This window comes from Cyanistes caeruleus, chromosome 2, assembly GCF_971803275.1.
Source record: "Cyanistes caeruleus chromosome 2, bCyaCae1.hap1.1, whole genome shotgun sequence".
NCBI lineage: Eukaryota > Metazoa > Chordata > Aves > Passeriformes > Paridae > Cyanistes > Cyanistes caeruleus.
The window spans coordinates 59,282,140-59,303,397 of NC_141702.1; the positions used below are offsets into that span (position 1 = coordinate 59,282,140).

Below are 21,258 nucleotides of genomic sequence, written 5' to 3' on the forward strand. Positions count from 1 at the left end.
TAAATTAAGGCTCTGGGACTCCAGGTACCTAGCTGAGGCAAGAGGTCCCCAAACCTGCTGACTTTTCAGATTTATTCTAGTAAGACCAACCTTTTGAAAAGCTGAAAAGCTGACTATGCACTGTAAGCAAGTTTCAAAGCACTGGGAGTCCAACCCTGCTCTTACTAGTGACAAATAAGAGTTTTACTGTTGGCTGCAATGGGGTCAGGACAGCATCCTCAGTGCCATGCAGAGGAAACAAGATTACAAAGGCAAACTTTTCAAATCTAAATAAAACAGCAGATGTCAGATCATATATTTCCAAACAAGAGTTACTGAAATCAAGGGTTTAAAGTGCTAGTTGCCAGTTTTGTATGCAGCTCCTTCCAATAGTCCACTTGGACACATCAACTTGCAGTGAAGTTATGGAACTCCAAACCCTTTTACATAGGTTGGGGCAAGTTAGGACCTTAACATTACCTGTTCTTTAAGGGTAGGTAAGATACTTTTAACAAGAGAGGAGAGGAAGTGATGAAACTTAACAGCAGGAGTAGCTTTCCATATTTTTCACACTGTTTGCCACCAACCCTAAACACACAGAAGCTATGTCCTGAAAGTTCTTACAGCAAAAATGTGATACCATAGAATGAAACCTACCTTCTGCTCATTTGCAGAAACAGATGTCCTTGCTGCCTTGCCAGGCTTGCCAGAGAAATACAGAGCCTGGAAATCAGTAAATGCTACAAGAAAACTAAATTTTATAGGCCTGACTTCAGTTTGTTGACATGTAACTTAGTGCTTCTCATGAAAGAGCTCATCAAATATTTCAAAGAGAGCACAGATTTCTTTCATTACTTTTACAGAATAAAACCCACAGAATAAAAACCTATCAGAGTGGGAAGGGCAAGCCTGTGCCATTAAAAGTTTAGACTTTGTTAAATGCTCCATTCTTGCTTGTTTGCCACTCATGCAGTCAAATGAATGACGCCAGACAGCAGAGTATGCAAACTTTAACCGAGGGGTAAAACAAATGTATCTAATCACAGGTAACAGAAGACTTTTTTCTGACCACTCAAGTAAAACTCTAGGCAAAAGCCTATTATGGTTGTCCTCAGTGCTGGCAGGACAGAGAAACAAAAAAGCAAAGAGAACTCTCCAAAGTTAATACCAACAGAGAAAATGTTTTTTCTGCTACAGAAGTGCTCAAGCTCACTTTTTCCTCACTGCTAAGGCTGAAGACAGCTATTCATTCACCTTTTTATGCAACCATATGGGGTCAAATGAGGGTAGCAAAGGCTGAAAAGCCAGAGCTAATGTTAGCACTGTATATTTTTATGACCTTTGGTGTGTTTACAGAATACAGAAGCTATTGTCTGGAATACTTTTTCTCCGTGCTGAGGAGGATGGAGTTAGGGAAGAGGATTATGAACAGTTCTCTGTTTGTGCATGACTACTAGCGCCAGCATCTCCACAATGCTTACCCCCAAACCAACTTAAGAGCAGACAAGAATTGTAAAATACACACCAATATGCGATGATGAATGGGAAAGCAACATTACATTTACCCGAAAAAAAAAAAAAGGCAACAAAATAATTCTTAGCCTTCTGTTTGAATTTTGACCATTTTAGAGCCCACACAATTCTATTCTTTCATATTCTGGACAACTGGTAAATACAACATAAAACAACTGAAATAATAGTGCTTTTGCTGCAGCAACTCAGTTCTATACTTTTTCTTCCTTCATCATACCAGAAATGTTACTATAGAAGAGCCATTCCTATTCCTTGGCCATAGAGATTCTTTATCACTTTCATCAGCCATATCCAAAGTTGAGTGAGGAAATGTTGCTTTTACAAGCTCTTTGGACACAGGTGTTGTAATTGAATGCTCACCCTAGTGCAGTCTGTTTTGGTGGAAAAGTATTCTCAGGTCATAGAAAGGCCCTATAAACATGGAAAGGTTAGATTTATACATGTTTATATGTTCTGTATTTTTCTAGCCATTTAAGAGATAGATTGGTATATAGCTTAAGCAAACTTTCTTCTACCTACAGCAATTACAAGGCACTTCAATGACTGCTTTCCTTTCTGTTTTAGTTATTTGAACTGGAAACTTCTGAAAGCAGGGAAGGTTTCTCCAGAGGCTTGAGGAGTTTTTGGCAGGATGTTTGCACAGCAGATTTCCCACCTGGACTCCCTCTAAGTATGATATTACCAGATAGCAGCACTACATTATCACTGTTGCTACTACACAAAAAAAAAAACCCAAAAACCCAAAAACCAAAAAAGGCATCTTTTTTTTCCCCTCATGCTGCAGTACTCTGGTCAAAACCATGAAAAAAAATATTTTTAGAACCTAAAAAATCTCCTGACCATCAACTCAAACCCATCTTTCCATTAGAGGTTTTCCTGCCTTTTCAGCTTTTGTACAGCAAGCACATGATACAGGCTTAAGGGCCTCAAATCTAGAAATAAACTAATAGAACAGAGCAACATATCAACCTTCACTGTATTGAATCAAAACTTTAAGAGAAAAAGGACAAGAGTCAAATCCTATGCTGACTTTTCTTGCAATAAAATATCACTGGTCAGACAGGTCCCTCTAACTTTAGCATATTTACTGCCTGCTGGCACTGTGCATCTGCAGCCTCTAGAGAAGAAGGTCCCAGACACAGCCCCATAGGGCTCCCCATGACTGGGCACCAGAGGAAGGCAGTGTGCCCAGCCTCCCACGGAACAGCGAGAGGTTGTTTGCTTCATCTTTCTTCTGGCACGCTCAGCTTCCAAAAAAACCTTGAAAACCCAGTTTTCCAGAAAACCCTTCCAAGACAAACCCTCTTCTATCTCTAGTTCCTCTCCAAATACCCTCCCCAGTTCTATACAAACTTTATACACTTTAGAAATGTATTTGCCTGGTCAGAATCTGCTCAATAGACAAGCATGTGTGGACAGGAGTTCTTAGACTAAAAAGACCAGGATACTGGTGATCATGAACATGTTGTACTTTGTCAAAGAAATTGTTTTGGTTCCTCTACCAAGGCACCATTTCACATGTTAAAGAAAAAAAAAAATTGCCTCACACCAATCCATGCTGCTTCTCTTCCAATTTAGTCCCTTTAATAGATGCTAAGAAGTATCCACTCCTGAGGGGAAAAAACCCACCAGTATACATTTTTGGCAGTCCATAGCAGGCCAATTATCTGCAACTCCCTGTCTTGTAACCAATGCCTCAGACTCTACAAATGCCATCATTAATTCTGTGAATATCAGACCACTCTTAAAATTTTGGTATTCAAATAAGCAACTTCTCTTTGCATTGCTTCAGACCATACGAGTACCAGAAAAACAAAACCAAGAACCAGCTTTCCAAAAATCCCCAAACACAATTGTGAAGAAAAGAACAGATATTAGGTTTGGAAAATTCTGTTTGGGAAGGAAAATTTAAAGATATTACCACAAGCTTGAATGTTCCCAAGAGTCAGTTTTGTAGCATGATGTCAGTGCTCTGAACAAGTTAGCAAGCTGGCTGGAGAGAAAGAGGATGTAAACACCCTACAAATGCTCAGACACTCTCTCTGACACAGTGCTCAGAAAGGAGCTGTCACACCACCTCACATTGTTCATATTATTAACTTTTTTCACCTCTTCTTCCAGGCAATTGGTCACTGCCTTCACACACCATCACATGTACATATCCCACATATCTCAGCAGCTACATGGGGCATAAGGAGACTGAGCTCTGTAACACTTCTCTAGAGCTGCTCTGGAGTTGACCTGGGGCTTGGTCATTAGTAGCCAGGAGAAGCTGAAGCACCACCAAATATTCCTTAACTTGTTGATCAGAGCTGGTCCTTGAGTAACAAGAAAGTTGATTTTTCTCTCCTCCAAATGAGCTGTGCTTCTTAGTGCTGTTTAGAAGGAGCCTTCCTGGAGCTGGGACTGAAGTTGTAACTCTGGCTGCTCTCCGGCCAAGCTAGCCCAGAGCAGGGGGCCAGAACATATTTAGGCTGTGCTTCCAGCTCACCAAAGGCAACAGCTACTCTGGGGAATATTCTGGATACAAAGGTCTGAGTATGTAAACCATCAACCAGAGTGATTTATATCAATGTAAGAATACCACAACTGTCCACTGCTGGATCTTTAACACAGATCAGGAGCTAGCAGTTTTGCCACTGATATCTAATTCCTACATGAACTGATTTTAGCAGCATCCTGGCTTGCCAGACCTATAATTGCACCACTTTTGGAAAAGGCTCTTTATTATAGGAGTAGAAACAGACAAAGAGGTCTGAGACCTAAAGAAAAGCCAGATAGACAAAATCAGTTCACATTTCATTGTTATTTGAACTCTAGTAAATACAGCCCTAAGAACAAGGGAAATCTGGATGAGGTCCAGTGGATTCTTTGGCCTGAGTCAGTGCTGTACTAGAAGCTGAGACAAGGAGAAAAGACTTTAAACAATGCTTGCATCCTCTCCATCTGCAGACTAACCCAACACAGCCACAGGTCCTGGACATGCTTAAACAGCTCAAAAATCTGTTTTGAAAGAGGCATGAGAACACTCTTATGACACTGCACAATCTGTCTACACACATCCTCCTGACTGCATTTGGACCTCCAGCCTTTCTATGTTGCCCAGGCTCAGTGTGGTAGTGGACCTACACATATAATAAGCCTCTAAGCACCCTGCCCCTCTGACCATCAATGTCAAAGTCTTCCTTGCTGTCTTTTGCCAGGCACAACTTCCCACCTATCACCTCCCTGCTCCCACCCCTTGCTTTGCAGTGTTTTTTCTCACCTCTAACCTTCAGTTTCTCTTCCTTCATCAAAACTGATTTAAAACCTTCCTTCTAAAGTTAAAACTCTGTTTACAATATTTTGATTTAAATGTTATGACTAAGGTTTTAAGCATTTTGTATGTGCACTGACTAACTAAAACCAAGAATGCTCACATTGGCACTGGTTTACACCTTCAAAAAGTCACATTCAAACTGCTATCAGACAGGTCATCTGTCAAACCTTCACACACCTCCCTTAACTGTGTCTTTAAGGACTTGAGATTTTTTTTTTTCCTATGCAGCACTGGTTGTTCAAAGAGATTTATAAATGATAGAATTTTATTAGAGCTGAATAATGCTTGAAACATTGAAAAACCAAAGGGACTAACATTATTTTCCAACTATATTTTTACAGCCAAAATAAAGGCTTTTAGGAAACATAAGACTGAAATTGTCAAGAACAAATCATTCTTAAAACGACCAGAACAGCCATCTTTTAATGTTCTTAAATAATAATGTATTGCAAAGAAACCAGCAAACTCATGTGATCACCAGAAATAACTACAGTAGATCTCTAGCTCAATCTTCCTGGAAGAGCAGCACATACCTTCCCAGTTAGTAACTCACAAACATTACCATGTATTTCCAGCATGTAAGACCATAGGGCAGCCCTTCTCTTCCATTCCCTGTCACTAAGGCACACCAGCACTAACCAGCAGATTTCCTGGTTGCCTGAGCACAGTCAATCAGCTGTGTCCCAACCTGAGTCCATATGAAAAATATTTCTCTTTAGTCTTGCCAGTGTTGCATGTGGGCCATAACAGCATAGACAGGACCTGTTGCAAAAGGAAATAGTTTTAGAAATGGCTTCTTCTTGCCTTCAGTGTCTCATGTACATCTTTGGGCATTGCCTTGTAATATCCTGGAATGCTGGAGGGCTTCCATTTACCAAAGTCTTCTTTATGACATAACCCATTACAGGACAGGAATGCAGGCCTCTAACATAAACTATACCTCCCAACTTTAACCACAGCAATGAGAAAGAATCAACATTTCAGTTTCTCTTTTATATACTCTCACAGTGAATAGGCATCATGTGTTATTCAAGGTTTTAATTGTTAAGCAGCTGACTGTTAAATCCCACCAGGACTGGCATATTTTTTTTACTTTCTGAAGGATCATGAAATGGAAGCAATAATATCTTTAGTAGTCCTAGAGTAATCTTGTTGCCTTCACGCAAGTACTTGATGCATTCATCAAGAATGCATTTGGAGATGCATTCATTTCTTTCTCAAAAGAATTAAGGTTAAACTATGATATGAATCTCTTTGCAGACTCTTATTATTTTGGTCAGAGTGCCCATATCAACCCACAGGTAGGTAGAAATTTCATTTGAGGAAAGCTGGCTGTCTAATCCTGCAACAGTATGGGAGTATGGGGATTATGGGATGCTTAGAGCAAGCACCTCGTGATGGACAAAAGGCAGATTAGCCAGGCCTAAGCTAACATGGTCCTGGAGAATACTACGCTGAGTCACAAGGGGAGGTGGACAAGAAAAGTGGGATGCATCAGCACCCTAGTGACAGCCATCCTTGTTGTGACCTACTGGCACAAGATCAGAGGAAGATGATGGAAGAAAAGAGATTTTTATTTCCAGTCTGACAGAGCAAGTCTGTTTTCTGATGTCCAAAGTGGGAGATTTGATGTTTGGTAAGAAGCAGCTTCAGCATCACAAGGCACTTTCCCGGGCTAGTAGGTTCAAAGGAAAAATGGGACTGGCCAGGCTCAAAAGCATTGTTCAGTCATGGCTGATAAGCATGTGCTTTATGGCACTTGTCCTGAAAATAGGGTCTTTCACCTTTCAGAACATGCTGAGGGACCACCTACAGCAGGGAGACATGGAACAGGCCATCTTCCTGTTTGCTATGGAAGTAAAGAACAATGACAATTTGGAACTGCAGGTAACTGTAAAATGTATTTTAGTCTGAACTTTGCTTACTTTCAATAGGCCACGGAAGCCTTGACAGGTTAGTTTTATTAAGCCTACAAACCCTTAGAACAGATTAGTTACAACAATACAGTAACAACAGTTTCTTTTTTTTACTGATATTTCTTCCTTCCTTTCCTTTAACTTCTCATTTCCAAGTCCCTCTTTTCCCCCATTACATAGAATTTTCTTTGGTAAAATGTTTAAGTTAATTACATTTCAAAAAATGGAGATTGTTGTACTCTTTTTTCAGCTAGTTAGAGCTACATTAGATTCTAAATGCCTCTCACACAGTGTCTGACCTCCTCATTCCCAAGAAAATCCTTCAGTTTTAGTGAAGGAGAACCATTGTGCATAAAGCAGATGACTAGTACTGAGAATACTCGATTGTTTTCCAGCTTCTGCCATGTGCTTCTTGAGTGTTTTCCAGGAATTTATTTTACTTTGCTGTGCTCAGATCCCCACGTATGAAATGGAAAAAATATCATCCAACAACATGATATGAAAACCAGATATTATAATTATTGCTAAACCAAAGGAAACACTCATCACTTGGTTTTGTGGTTTTAATGCCTAAAAGTAAACAAGACTATATACCTCTTCCAACAGAAAATAAAACAAGTAAATGCACTTCATTCACAGCATTAATTTCCCACATGGGATTAAGAACTACATTTAAAAAATCAGAGTGAGAGACATTACTTATCATAATGTAAGAAGCCCACACCGATATGGCTTCATCACAGTGATCTTAGCACTGTGAGCCATCTTTACACAGACAAATGAAGTCCATAAGCAATCACCGTGCTTTGCTAGTGAATAGAGGCTCAAGGAATATGGTTCCTTGGGGCACTCTAGAGAAAGAAAGCATCAAGACAGCAGATAAGAAAAAATTATCTTTTTCCAGTGACACAAACCAAAGTAATCAATGAACACATTCTTTGATAGAGGCAATTTTAAAAAAAAATAAAATATGGTGTTTCCTGAAGAATTTGACCCTCCTCAGTGACAAAAAAAGCTGCATGCCAATACAGTTTTATAGAACACATATACTACTGCTTGCAGTCTTTTTGTCCCAGGACAGCTAAAAGGTTCATCTTAGGAGTAGCATTTACTAAATATTTAGCTTTTTTTAGAATGGACTTTCATTTCACTGGTGAGCAAGAATTTCCTTTATATGGGATACATCTTCTGTCACTTTGGCTAGTACTTCACATTGTCAGAGAAGAGCTTTAAGTTTCACTTAGAAACTTAAAATTTATATATAACTTATGGAAAAAATAGCAATACAAGGGGAAAAAAAAAAATATTTCCATGAGAGCATAATGTGCAGTTTCCTGTAATAGACTGCTCTTTCAAATCCAGCAGAAGGTAGTGGATCTCTTCAGCATTCACTGGGCTGCTAGACATGTAAAGATGAAGCATGCAGGAGCACAAAACTAATCGGTGTATTCCAATAGACATACAGGAATGACACATTTCCTATAGATATCTGGACATAGACAACGCTTTAACTGCCTGAGACAGCCAGACTTTTCTGTGTGTGCAATCCACACATTCCAGGCCTTCTAGGGCTCCTGCAGGACTGGACTGCTGTGATTCCACAGGTCCCATCGTCTCCTGGCAGTGCCAAACTGGGCTTTGAAGACGGTTCTGCTCAGAGCTGCTCACAGCCCGATCCAGAGCTGCCAAGCTCCCTCTACTAAAAGTCAGAGTGCATGAGGGAAGCACACGGAAAACAGGATTACGCGTTTAAAATAAAATAAAAAATAAATAAATAAATAAATAAATAAAAGAGGGTGAAGCATGCAGGCCGTCTGTCCAGGGCTGCGTTTGCCTGCCCTGCAGATACAGGGATGCCCTGGGCGCTGTGAGCACCCGGAATGAGCGAGTTTTTCCAGCACGGCAGGTTCCGGCGGGGCAGCCGCGGGCCAGCGCTGCCCCCCAGCGCTCAGCCCCGGCCAGAGGCGCCTCCCAGACCCTGCCCGTCCTTCCTGGGAGCAGAACCACAGCTAAGGATGCACAGAGAGCTCTATGCTCACAGGTAGGGAGAAATTCCAATAGTGTACCTATAGAGCTATAGCTGTATCAAAGAACTGCGGGCATTCTATCATTCTATGAATGTATCTATAACAATATATAGTTTTTTATTACATATACATATCCACTCCCCTGTACAAGTAAATATTTACCCTTGTTCCACACAAAAGCACCTTTACATACATACAGTAGATTTGTACTTTTTTTTTGGTTTTAGATATCTGCACATGTGACAAACAATACAGCAATTAAAGCATGAGGGTAGTGCTAGGTGTGATGAAGAAATAATGATAATTCAAAGAATTCTCATATCTATGACAAACTAAGGTTCCGATACAATAAAGATGGTGCTTTACATCCCCATTTCATTTTCACAGCAAATGAAATGTTTCCTATCAACAAGGAACATCTTGCTCTGTAAATACATGCTCTCTCCCTCTTCCCTCCCTCCTCTCTTACTCTTTATCTAAGATTTTATGATTACTTTTACTCCCAGCTTTCCAAAAGATACAAACTGGACTTTTATACACAGCAAGAAAGTCATAATTAAAGCTTGACACTCCCTTTAGCTAGGGGTTTGTGTTCCTGAGTACTCCTAAGCACTCCTAAGACACTTCCCAAAAAACAATTGCAAGAGTTGTGATGGTAACAGCAAAAGCACACTGGAAATGCCTTCTGGCTCCATTTAGAAAAATCCCATTAAGGATCATAACTGGATGTGACACTGCTGCCTGAGAGTGAGCATACGGGTACTAGCGTCACTTGTAGATTAACACCAGTTTCACACTGTATTTCATATTCACCCTGACCATATTTACAGAGATTGCCATTTTTTTCAGGCCATGGGGAAAAGTGCTTTGCCTTCTGCCCTTCCCCAACTCACCTCCATCCTAACATGCAGAATCCTACAGTGGCAAGCATCTACAACCATTTTCCACAGACGTGACCTAAAATGTGGAGATTTACTTTAGTTATTTTGAATATGATCATTATATGTTCTCTCCAGACAGGATTAACCAGAAATTTGCCATGTCTTGGCAGGGCTCCAGTGTCTCTGACACAAAACTGCATCCCCACCAGCTCTGTAAAAGGATGTAGTCTGCCAGGATTTTCCCTGAGCCTTCAGAAAGATCTCATACCAGATCTTAGGGATGACTCAGCAAACAATCCTTACCTCTCCTACATCCCCTCACAGAAAGGAAGCCAGTCCAGAGGCCTAAATTACAAAGACAAAATCCTCAGAAACCATGCAGTAATACAGACTCATGGAAAACCCAGACACTTGAAAAAAGTAGAAGAGCTGGAAGAGAAGAAGCAGTGCAAGGAGTTAGCCAAGTCACAGTGTGGAAAAGATAAGCTTCTCCAGGAAGAAGACAGTGTTCTCTGTGAGCAGGCAGAGCAAATTGTACTTTCCCTCTGATTTAATTAGGGCAAAGAACAACTTCAGGGATCCCTCAGACTTGTTTCTTTAATTAGGAGATTAAACAACAAAGTATACGGACAGCTGCTTTGATATCCTATAGTAATTCGAAGATTCTTACGTCATAAACTGCATTAAAACAAGGACATGTAACACGGTGTGTGACATTTTAAAATAAACATATTGGGGTTATTATTTATGTACTTCCTAATTAATTTTGTCTGTATTCCAATATCTAGACCAGAATATCTGATGTTTTAAGTTTATCCAAATAAGTTAAAAAATGTCCTGGTTTATGTATTGCCCAAATACAGTGAAAGAGTTTTCTGAGTAGAGCTAAATATGCTGGTATACACTGTATCCTCACAAGGAACATGAGTCAACAGAAAAACTAGCTTTATTGCTTTATTTTTAAAGTAAAATAATCTCCTAATACTTTCTTAGTTGTTTAGGCACATTGGGTTCCATAATACAAAGCAAAAGAATTTTAAACTTTGAATGCTGCCCCTGTTACAGTAACAACCCAAAACCAACTTATCTAAAGCAGGATTTGGGATTTTGCTATTAAAGGGCTGGAGTCTAGTCACACTAGAAACATAATGGCCTGCCACAGTTCAGTAAGACAACATGCTAATCCCTTGGACTTTCTTCAGTTAATTTTGGAAACCACTCTGCCATTCATAATGCAGCACTTTGTCTTCACATACCCATTTTCTGCTACAGACAGCAGTATTTAATACTTTTTGACACTACCATCATTCTAGCAGCTGTTTTATTTTGGTTTTGATACTGCCTGTGGAAAATGCAACATTTAAAAGTAAAACGAAGGAAGAAAAAAGAGAGGAAACAAGTGCAGAACAATGAAAGACTTTGCACTCATGTGAAGGCAGCTCCACCAGCATGGAAATAGATGGACCAGCAGATGTGAAATCAAGGGAGGCTTTCCGGTGTTTGCTGAATCATTTCTTCCTTTGTTATCGCTACAGGGCTTCCTGTCAGCAAGTCAATAGTGCATTCAGAGCACAGCTAAAAGGCCAGATCCTATTCACTGAGGAGCCCCAATTAGCCATGTGATGTCAAGGGACCTTTTCACATCTAACACAGTAACATTGTATCAAAATAAAGATTATCTACTTCCAAAGTTGGAGGAGGGAAAGCAAACTGGAGCACACCCATGCACCGCTATTTGGGCTTGTAACAGATTTTTACACTGGGCATGTCAAGATTTGTTCTGTTCTCTCATTTTTCTTGATCAAATAATCATTATTCAGCAGGGTTTCCTTGGTTTTATTTTAAAGAAACAGAACACAAGTTACATTAAGCCCTTTAAGAGAATGAATATGCAAGTTTACTGAGAATAAGATGGACTGAATTTAAAAGTGTAAGAGCCACCCTGTCTTTGGGGTCACTGGTTGAGGATTTCCAGATAACCATGACTGAAAACCCGTTCTGACCTGTTCTGTGTAAACTGCCTTAATTGACCCTCAGTAGCATAGGCAGAAGAAGAGATGGGGAGGTGCTCTGGCTTAAGGCTTATAGAAAAATTAGGCAGGCATTACATATTTTCTGTTTTCTCTGACAGCTGAACTTTTGCACAAAGCCTCAGCAACTGGGGGCTAACTAACTCAAGTGACCACCTCTGCCTCTTACCTGAGCACTGGCCCTACTCTAGAGCAGCCTGAAGCTTATGACACCAGAGATCTGACGCCTGCACTCAACACGGTCCTGGGGGCAGCCTGATCCCTGTAAGAGACAACTACACACCAAAGAAAAAGTGCAGGTTTGTAACTAAATGTCCAACTCCTGCTACTCCTACAATGACTCTTTTTCTCCATGAGAAGAAGAAACCATCTCTCAAGATGACAAACCTGTCTATAAATATCTGCAGTGGAAAGGGAGTAACACTGGTTTTGCGAATCCCTATGTACAAAGATCAAAATCTACAAGGAGGGCTTCCATGTAATTCATAGTATAGCTGCAGCTCTGTTCCAAAAGGAGGTTACTGAAACAAGGCCTATAGAGCATCTTTTTTATTATTATTACATTTGATAACTGAACAATAACTGTGTTTTAACAGATATGAAGTTTTGCGTGAATTAAGCTAGTTTCTCTAAAGTTCTCCTATGTTGTAATGAACTAGGTACCTCTACAGAAATATTAATTACTTTCTATATCACACTTTCACTATTTTCATGAAGATTTCAACAAAACAACTCAAGACTCCAGGAAATAATATCTTACAGGTAACAGAATCCAGTTTGGTTAAAAGCAATGCCACCTTTGAAAATAGATCAATAATTCCATGTGAAATGATCTGTTTTATATCAGGGACCAATAATTTTTCTCAGGTAATTTTTACTCCTCTTAACTTACAGCTTACTATGAATGTCAGGGCTTAAATTTTCTTACATGCAACTCTAGACAGTCCCACCTCAGCTTTTAGAGATGACAGACCTTGACAAGTACACAGAGCACATAGATAGTTTAAGCAATGCAAGCTACTAAAAACTCCTGAACCTTAGTATAAAAGCCTACTCTAATATATCAAGTCCCTATAGGAATCTAAACTGAAAGAACTAATCAGTATTTTTTTTTACTTGTCACACAAGCCACATACTGATTAAACTGCACAAGAGATAGCTCCCTAAAGGCACAAGGGTTTTTTTTTTCTTTTTCTACCTTGAATACAGATTCTTTCCCTAGACAATCTTAGCACTTCCCTCTCCTTGTTCATTTTTCTAACATGCTCAATTTTTATAAGCCACTTGATTTGTGTGAGGCTTTGAGACAAAGCATCCATCTTGATCAGTGACAAGCAAGAAGCCTATGTAGCAACACAGTCTAGGAGACTACCAATAACACAGGAGCTGCAAGCATTTCCATCTTTTCTTTCAGTACAGGACTTATGGGATAACATATTCTTCAACACAGCTGTAGCATATTTTCCTCTGTCCTGTCCCCTGAACTAATTACATCTTTCAAGCAGAAGTAGACAAGCTATATGATTTATTAACAGGAACATGCATATCAAAAACTCTTAGCTGCAAAACTTCAAAATCAGGATTTTGATTTTTAGAGAAAGAGAAAAAATACAAACAAACAAATCAGCCCACCCTTCACACTACAACAAACAAACCCCTCTAACCTCCTTACATAAGATGATAAAAAACCTTTTTTAATAGCTTACTCTTTGAAATAAGTACACCACACCTTCTCAATAAACTACCCTAAGTAGTTTTCCGTCATCTGTATCTTATTCTCATCAAGAAGATTAAGTTAGCTATTTAAGGTGAGTTTTTTCACACTACCACTTACAAGACAAGCCAAACAGGAAAACAAGGTGGTTTATGTACTTAATCTACTGTTTTGTTTCCTACATAATAAATGCAATTAAGCTGAATATTCTGTATATATTTTGATTGCAATGAAAAAGAGCTGCTATTTTAATTACTGTAACATTCTTATCTAAATATGGTAATAGGTTAAAGTGTTTAAATTTTAAAGAGCCTTTAAAACATTGATGCTTCTGTTGTGAACTCTTTTGCTATTACAGAATTTGGAATTGGTTCAATTAGCTTACCTTCCAATATAAGTGCACAAACTCAAGAAAACAAGGGAAACTGAAATGGAAAATCAACTTCATTTTGTTATTTTCTCTCTTCCAGTGGTTGCAACTCTATGGCAGGAAAACTGAACCTTGTGTCAAGCCAGACTGTAAGAGCTGTGGCTTAAGGTCTGCCACACTAAGGTTAAAAAAGCATTTAATATGCAAAGTTATAAACTAGTACACCAAAAGATGCTTACTTGTGGCTCAGTAGTACTTTCCAAGGCTGGGATAAATAAACAGGATAGAATTATTTCTTCTGAGTTAAGTCTGCTCAGGCTTATCAGCAAAGCAGGTGTCTGACTGACATCACTGAAGTGATTAAAGTACCTCAGGTGTTTTCAGAGAAGTGGTTGTTGTTAGAAACTCATGTATCTGAGGCAAGAAAGGTACTGCATCTGCTCTGGGTGTCAAGGTAGTGAGTTAAATGGGCTTTTTTTCCTTGATTCTCTTCTAAGAAGTAGCAGGACATAAGCATTTGTCTTCCATAGACACTGCTGTGCACATTAATTATGTAGAGTGAAAAAAAGTATGGTTTTTTCCCATGGGAACTTAGGCAGAGTGTGAACTCTTCTCTTGCTTCTCGTGCCTAAGGAAGCTCTGATTCACTAGCACTTATTCTACCACCTTCTGAGAAAGCCCTTGTACTACTCTGATAGGCTGGATGAAGGAAGATGTACTCAAAAAGACAGGGGAAAAAAGGCCCCTATTAAAGCTTTCAAATACAAAAGTCGTTCTGGAAAAGCTTTTCTGTATTTTTGTTTGTTTGTTTTGGGGTTTTTTGGTTTTGCGTTTTTTTGGTGGGTTTTTGGGGTGGTTTTGTTTTGGTTTTTTTTTTTTTTTTTGTAATTTTATTTTTGATTATGTGGCTGTGTTGCAATTTTTCTGGTGTCTACCCCTGTAGAGCCAGGGTAATACAGTTCCTCTGTTTGAATCAACCAGAGCACCTTCCCTGTCTTCCCATACTTCATGATAAACAGTGCTGTGTTTTAGCAAAATGCTGTGTGCTAGGCTAAATCCCACTCCTTGTATAGTGGTCTAAATCTGCTAGTTTTGGGCATTAATTTTCTTACTTATTCTCGAAGAGGCTTTTCAGGTAAGTGTTCAGCCTTTTAAAGGAACTTCCCAATAAGAGAATAGGAGAAAGGATAGACACCTAGCAGAAGCAGCATGATAGTCCTGTAGCATGTTCTTTATATCTTAGGTGTAGCTTTTGTTTAAGGCTTTTGCTTAAACAACACTTTAATTCTTAAAGCAGAATGTACTCTATACCTTAATTTTGTTCAGGAGCAGGAACTCTTCATTTTGTTCCTTAGATATGAACAGATTAAATCCATCTCTTCCCCATTTTTTTTTCTTATATGCCTCCTTAGAAAAACTTATACAGTATTTATCTTTTCCACAAAACCTAGACTTAACAGCATAGTTTAAAGTGAAGTTAGGACTTTTGCTAACATGGAAATGTAAGGTGCTACTTTATGGTTTTGAGAGTCATATTTTTGGAGAAGTGTATTACTAGTAATGATGCCTAAAAAACTCCACTCTTTCAAGATAACGGAATTCAGCCAAGTTAGAATACATGCAAGCTACTTTAATATCTTTACTTGGTGCAGTAAAGCTTATGTAGAAGTGGGGTCTGGACAGAAATTATGCTGAATTAGCGGTTTAAATAGCATGATTTTTTTAAATGGGTTTTGTTTGTTTGTATTTAACTACAGTCTAATTAGTATTAGTCTGTTTTCTGAAGTTGTTTTTCTTCTGTAGCATTTTCTTCTTTCCACTTTTCTCCAGGTCTTCCTCAAATCTCAAAGCTCATATGTTGAGCAGGTATTAGAGAAAGAACAATATATAATAATTCACAGCAGATGAAAACTCAATACTAATTTCTAGGTAACTCTGTGGGAAGGATGGCACTGGAATCCTACCAAAATTTTAAGGGCTACATCTAACTTGTGATAAAGAAACTGTGCACAATAACATTTATTGTACCTTCCTTATTAGAGGAACAGTTGTTGCTTGTTTTAGTCTGACTTAGCAACAGAAGCATGAAATTTAGCTTTGCTCATGACTGAATCTTTGTGTTCCAAGTCTAGCCAATCTTTTTTCAAATAGATTTGAAGAGAAATCCCAGGGAATTGTCAACATCAGTTACAGTCTTGCAGTGTGATCTTATAATTGGATGCCACTTTGTTCCTTTCTGTAAAACTTCAGAGGATTGCTCAGGCAGACAATTTGATGTTAGTTTTGAGGAAAAATACTGTACTGAATTATTAGGACCAAATTTTTGTATTAAATACTTTTTTTAATTGTTCAGTTTGGGTTTTTTTTCCCAGAGAGAATTCTAGTATAAGAACAGCTTGTTGAGTTATGGACATATCATACTTCTTTTTCAAAAGTTGATTCCACCATGAATGTAGGAATCAGGCTTATAGCAATTATCACTTAGTTGCTCAGCATGTTTAGAAGATCCAGATGCCATATATTGGCACTATAATGAACTAGTATACTTTTTACTAGTTCATGAACGTGTAACTGTGAACTCAATTATTTTCAGAGTACTTTTGGACAGTAGCATAGGCTTATTTCCTTTTAATTGTTGCCTGCCATAGCATTTGTTACTAAAGATTCTCCTTTAATTTTGATAATTGTTGCCAGTTTTCCAGCATCAAATATAACTTGTTGGGTAATGAACATAGAACTTGAGTTTTTGCACTTTTTTTTGTACTTAGATCACCATTTCCCACACTTTGAAGAGAACCCACCAGGCAGAAATTACTAGTATCAGGGTTCCCTTTATTAGAATTAGTGTTTTAATTACAGGATTGTCAGACCTATTAAGCAAATACAGGTGCTATAGCTCACTGACTTTATGCCTATGGTTATAATGCACTTTATTCGTGTACAGCCTCGGCCTGGTTACATTGTATTACAGCTACAGCCCCACCTGATGCTAAACCAGGTGTTCCAGAGTCTTATAGAGAAGTCTGAAAATTTACCAATGCTTAAAACTAGGAGCTTTGAGAGGCCAAAATTAAGATTGGAGTCCCATCTCTGTGTGTTCTGTAAGAGGCAGTCGTTTTCCTAGGCTTTAGGTAGCTTGTGACAGAACCATATTTACTCAGAATGCAACAAAAATTAAAAAGAGGAAACAGAGGCATTAAATCAAGAAAAGTAATGAGTTTATAAAGGCACTAATAAATTGCTAGGTTCCCATTTCATATCTCCTTGCACTTTGCATAATTTCTCTATAAATGACTAGGAGGAGATAGTGCAGGGTAGTAAAGGTGGCTCACTACTTGTATTTATTTCAGCAGCATTCTGTATGAATACAGCGCTTGATGGGCAAAAGCTGAGTTCACAAGTTACGGTCCTCAGTATGCAAAGCACACGGGGGGTGAGTACCTAAACTGAATAAAAATCAGCAAAAACTGTAGCTGAAGTGCAAACCATATGCTAATAATCTGACTTTGTTTTTGATGTGGCATATATAATTAACATAGCATAGCAGCATGCAAGTAAAGGCAATCTTTTATTAATATAGATTGTTAGAGGAACAGTGGGGGTTTTTTGTTTGTTTCTTAAAATCCCTTCTACCAGTGGGAAATGGTAGAGGGAGATAAAAAGACTGGCTAATGACCCAGCCACCTGTTTTTAGGTGCGTTGTTCAAGCCGTGCTGTCGGGGAGGATGCAGTGAGTGATTTTTGGGAGAGCCGGAGCTCAGGGCGCTGGGCACCTGTGAGGGAGCAGGGGCCCACCTGCTTCCAGGTCTGGATTGCAAAGCCGCCTCCTGACTGCGGCCAGTCTGCCCTCAGCGGTACGCCTGAGGCGGGGTTATGTGAGCCGAAAGAAAGGAATGCCGAGGGCTGGGAAGGGAGCCGTACTTCCCTCAGAAGTAATAAAAAAAGGAAGGAAAGAGATGTGAAGACAGGCCGGGCCGCCCGAGGGAAGGCGCTTTCCTTTTGCGCTCCCGCCCCGCCAGGTGGCGCCATTGCGCCGCGGCGGCCCTGAGGGGCTGCGGGGCCGGGCGGGCTGCCCTGAGGGGCCGGGGCTGTTCTCCTGCCGGGGAAGGCAGGAAAATGCCGAGCTCCGGGGCTTTGGCAGCCGGCTGGAAGCACGGACTGAACGACGAGTAATGGCACCGCCCGACGCGTGCTGCTGTTGGGGGCGCAAAGAGCTGAGCTCGCTGTCGGGAGCTGCAGGGTCCGCCTCCGCGGGGAGCCGCGACTGCCTTGTAGGCTTTTGGAGCAGCGAGGGGAGGAAAAAACACTCAGGACTGTAAATGCAGAGCGAAAACACAATAATATCTTTCACCATCATCTTTTCTCCTCTTAGAGCTGCCCTCAGCTTTACTCAGCTGTCTCTCGGCGGCTGGATGACCGGGGCCAGGGACTCGAGTTGAGGTACCTGTTCCTGATGGCTCACGACACTTTTATCAAGCTCCGTAGAATTGTTTCTCCTTCATGAGGCTTTTGAACAAAACTCTGTGTCCTGCTTCTCTACTATCCAAAGCTGAGAAGAGACTACAGGCTGTGACCCCAAAAAGTCAGGAGCCAGGAGCTAGTAGGACATTTTCAGGCATTTAACCTGTGAAGTGCAACTGCTGGTGCAATTTTACCTTTGGGGATGCAGCTGTAAAGCATTTGGTGAACACTGCCAGCATGCCAGGAAAACTGTGGTTCAGGGAAAGCTTTCATCAGAAGCAACTTTCTCTGTATCTTCTATTTGAAGGACACAAGAACAAATCTTAGTATGTCTTCTTACGTGGGTTTTAGCATAGTTAAACCAAGACACGATGATGTTTGAAAACTTTTGTAAACTTGGGAAAAAGTTAATACTTAAAGCTTTTTTAGTTTTTTATTCTGTTTGTCTACTTTTTGCAGTTGACTTATCTCTATAAAATCATCACAGTGGTTTTATATTGGACATTCAAGAGGCTGATATTTTTGCAGATTGCAGGTTAGTTTCTTGTCAATTTAATGATACCTGAATAGATGCATATGAAGCTCAGTACCCAGTTTGGTCAAGGTTTTCTGGATAGCTGGGCACATACCATATTTCAGGTTGTGTAAGAGGTTTTAAATGATATAATCTTGTTCTGTGAATTTTGCGAGGTAAGCATAAGACTGAGAAGTCTCACCTGGCTCCTAACAGCAGCTGAGCTGTAGTCTGGAGAGATGAGCTTTCCTATTTACATTTTGTTCTGTGAGGATTCTGGGGAAATGTGTGTGTTTTAAAGCACTGTAGTTAACATCACTTTGCTGTTGAACTGGAAAGCTCTGCGAACACATCCAAAGCTTGTCTCTCTGCTGTGCCCTACTGTGCTTCTGAATGCCTCATTTAGCGCTTTCTGAGTTATTTGGAATTTATGGGAGCAATTCTTCAAATAATGCATTCACATCAAGAGCAGATCTGATGATACCAAATGTTCTTGGACATTCATGTTCTTATAGTGGTACTATTACCTAGGTGAAGCAATCTTTCAATTAAGACACAGTATAGCAGTGTTAATTTCTTAAGGCTTGTCCTTAAAGACAATGACTACTGTAACGCACATCAGACTGCATAGGGTGATTTCTGCCAGGCAAGATGATTTCCTCTAAGAATCAACAATTCTGATCTTACAACCACAAAGTCTTAGGAAGGCTGATAAAGAGCTCATCTCATAACTTCTGACCAATGTAAGATCTACCTGTTATTACTTGCTAAATAAAAATACTAATATTTCATTGCACTGAGAATCTTATAATAAGTGTATATAAAGTTTCTTAGTGTCTCTATTCTTGTAGCAATAATTTTTCACCTGTGTATCATAGTTCTATATGGAATTTAAAGGCTATATAGGCCACATACCTCTCATTATCTTAGGTTTTTGCTATAAATACCCTTAAGAAGTCAACGTTAGAAGCCTGAAAGTTGAAGGTGAGGTGTACATGGGGATATCAAGCATGGCAATGCATACCTTGTTAGTCAAGGTATTTACTTAAAAAGGCTAAGTAACAAAACAGAGTACAATAGAACTGATAAATATATCTTAGGACTGATCAAGCAGAAACCGTGGAAGAGACAGACATAGGTAAATGTTCCCTGGAAAAAAAATGACCAAGAAACATGTTGTGAAACTGTGACTTTATCAGGTGGAATGATGTTATAGTGAATGTGTACCCAAGGGAAATTGTTACCAAAAATAGAACCCTATGTAAGTGCCATACAAGTAAAACCCTATTTAAACGCCTTGTAGACTCAATAAAATTGGCTTCTGATCTTGACTTGGATGTCCCTGTCTCTCAATCACCAAAAAGGTGGATTACAAGTTGTCCTGTAGCAAAGCTGAAGCAAAGAGAGGTATTTGGACTGTGTTGAGAAGTCCGTATCTGTGCTCCTATGGAGGCAATAATGAACATTTTGCTCTCTATCCTCAGCAATTCCACTAGTTCAGGCACCAGCAGCCAGTGTGCTGTTGCAAATATTATTTTAGGCATTCTTGGGTTTAATGCCCACAAGCAGGTGGTTGTCAGGGTCAGCCAGATGGGTGATTTCTGTACAGTTTCTGATTGGGCAACCACAGTCATTAGGAAACTGTAAATTCAAACCTGTTAAAATTAAGTACACTCAAGTGCTGAGCATTTCCCTCCCTGGATGGAGTTTACAAATAATTTCTGTTAGTTACTGTCTTGTGCTAGTTCTAGGCCAAGAAATAAAGAGTAAGGAGTGTGTGTCTGTGGACTTCTGAATCTTTTGGGAAGGTGGAGGATTAAGAGGCCCTGTTAACCACTAGATTTTACTGGACAAAGGATTCTGCCCAAAAAGGGGTTGTCTGTATTTCTTCCTGCAAAGATCCATGTGTGCCACACTGTTACGTGCTACACTGCAAATTCAGCTTACTCTCTTCTTCCTATGCTTTCAAAAGAGGGTAATATCAGGTTGACCTTCACACCATGTGATTTTATTGGGTTTTTTAATATCTTCTGTGTAATTTTATTTATTAATGTTTTTATTTATTAAATGTTTATTTTGTCTTTGTGAGCCTACACAGGTAAGACTCATTCTTGGAGGAGGAAGAAATGGATTTGCCATCATTCCTTTTATTCAGTTCTGATCTTTAAGTCTTGCAGATGGTGTCTAACTAATGGCTTATTTAAACTAGTGAGCGTGTGCTCATACCTAGCTTGAAGCGTGCAGAGAGTTTTGCCTAATAACATTCAAGGAGGACAATGTTTCCTCTTATAGAATTTGAGCATTACACTCAAGAGATCACTTTTTTAAACTTGTTTTATCCTAAGTATGTACACTGTAATTCAATTGAGTAATTTTTTTCTGGAGTATCTGGAGAGAAGTTGAATGGTTCATAGAAAAAGCTAACTGCCATGTCAGGAACATATACTATTACAAAATAGAGTTAATAGTGTAAATAGCAAATATTGTCATTATAGTATCTATTTTCAGTTAACA

The 21,258-nt window shown here is 39.5% G+C and overlaps 2 protein-coding genes across 4 annotated transcripts in view; one reads left to right on the plus strand and one right to left on the minus strand.

The window, feature by feature from the left end:
- Positions 1 to 21,258, minus strand: part of LOC111927014 (uncharacterized) — a 63,016-nt gene that overhangs the window by 35,171 nt on the left and 6,587 nt on the right. The window contains exon 3 of one of the 2 annotated variants that reach the window (XR_015283267.1): positions 9,668 to 9,731. The exons of the other annotated variant lie outside the window; for it this stretch is intronic. The gene's annotated coding sequence lies outside the window, so the exon portion shown is untranslated. The remainder of the gene's footprint in view (positions 1 to 9,667; positions 9,732 to 21,258) is intronic. 2 annotated transcript variants of the gene reach the window in all.
- Positions 13,518 to 20,075, plus strand: LOC111926723 (uncharacterized). Of its 2 annotated transcripts, XM_086877340.1 has the most exons (5): positions 13,518 to 13,544; positions 13,870 to 14,223; positions 17,123 to 17,202; positions 17,464 to 17,623; positions 18,142 to 20,075. In XM_086877340.1, the coding sequence occupies exons 2-5, from the start codon at positions 14,178 to 14,180 to the stop codon at positions 18,183 to 18,185; spliced, it is 330 nt and encodes a 109-aa protein (XP_086733466.1). In that variant the 5' UTR covers positions 13,518 to 13,544; positions 13,870 to 14,177; the 3' UTR covers positions 18,186 to 20,075. The 2 variants fall into 2 exon arrangements, with proteins under 2 accessions (XP_086733466.1, XP_086733467.1); XM_086877341.1 differs by lacking the exon at positions 13,518 to 13,544 and having other exon boundaries at positions 14,160 to 14,904.

Coding starts and splice junctions, on each gene's coding strand:
- LOC111926723 (XM_086877340.1), top strand. CDS start 14,178: ATGTATCTGAGGCAAGAAAGGTACTGCATCTGCTCTGGGTGTCAAG. Junction 17,203..17,463: donor GTATGCAAAGCACACGGGGG/GTGAGTACCTAA, acceptor ACCTGTTTTTAG/GTGCGTTGTTCAAGCCGTGC. Junction 17,624..18,141: donor CGGCCAGTCTGCCCTCAGCG/GTACGCCTGAGG, acceptor TTCTCCTCTTAG/AGCTGCCCTCAGCTTTACTC.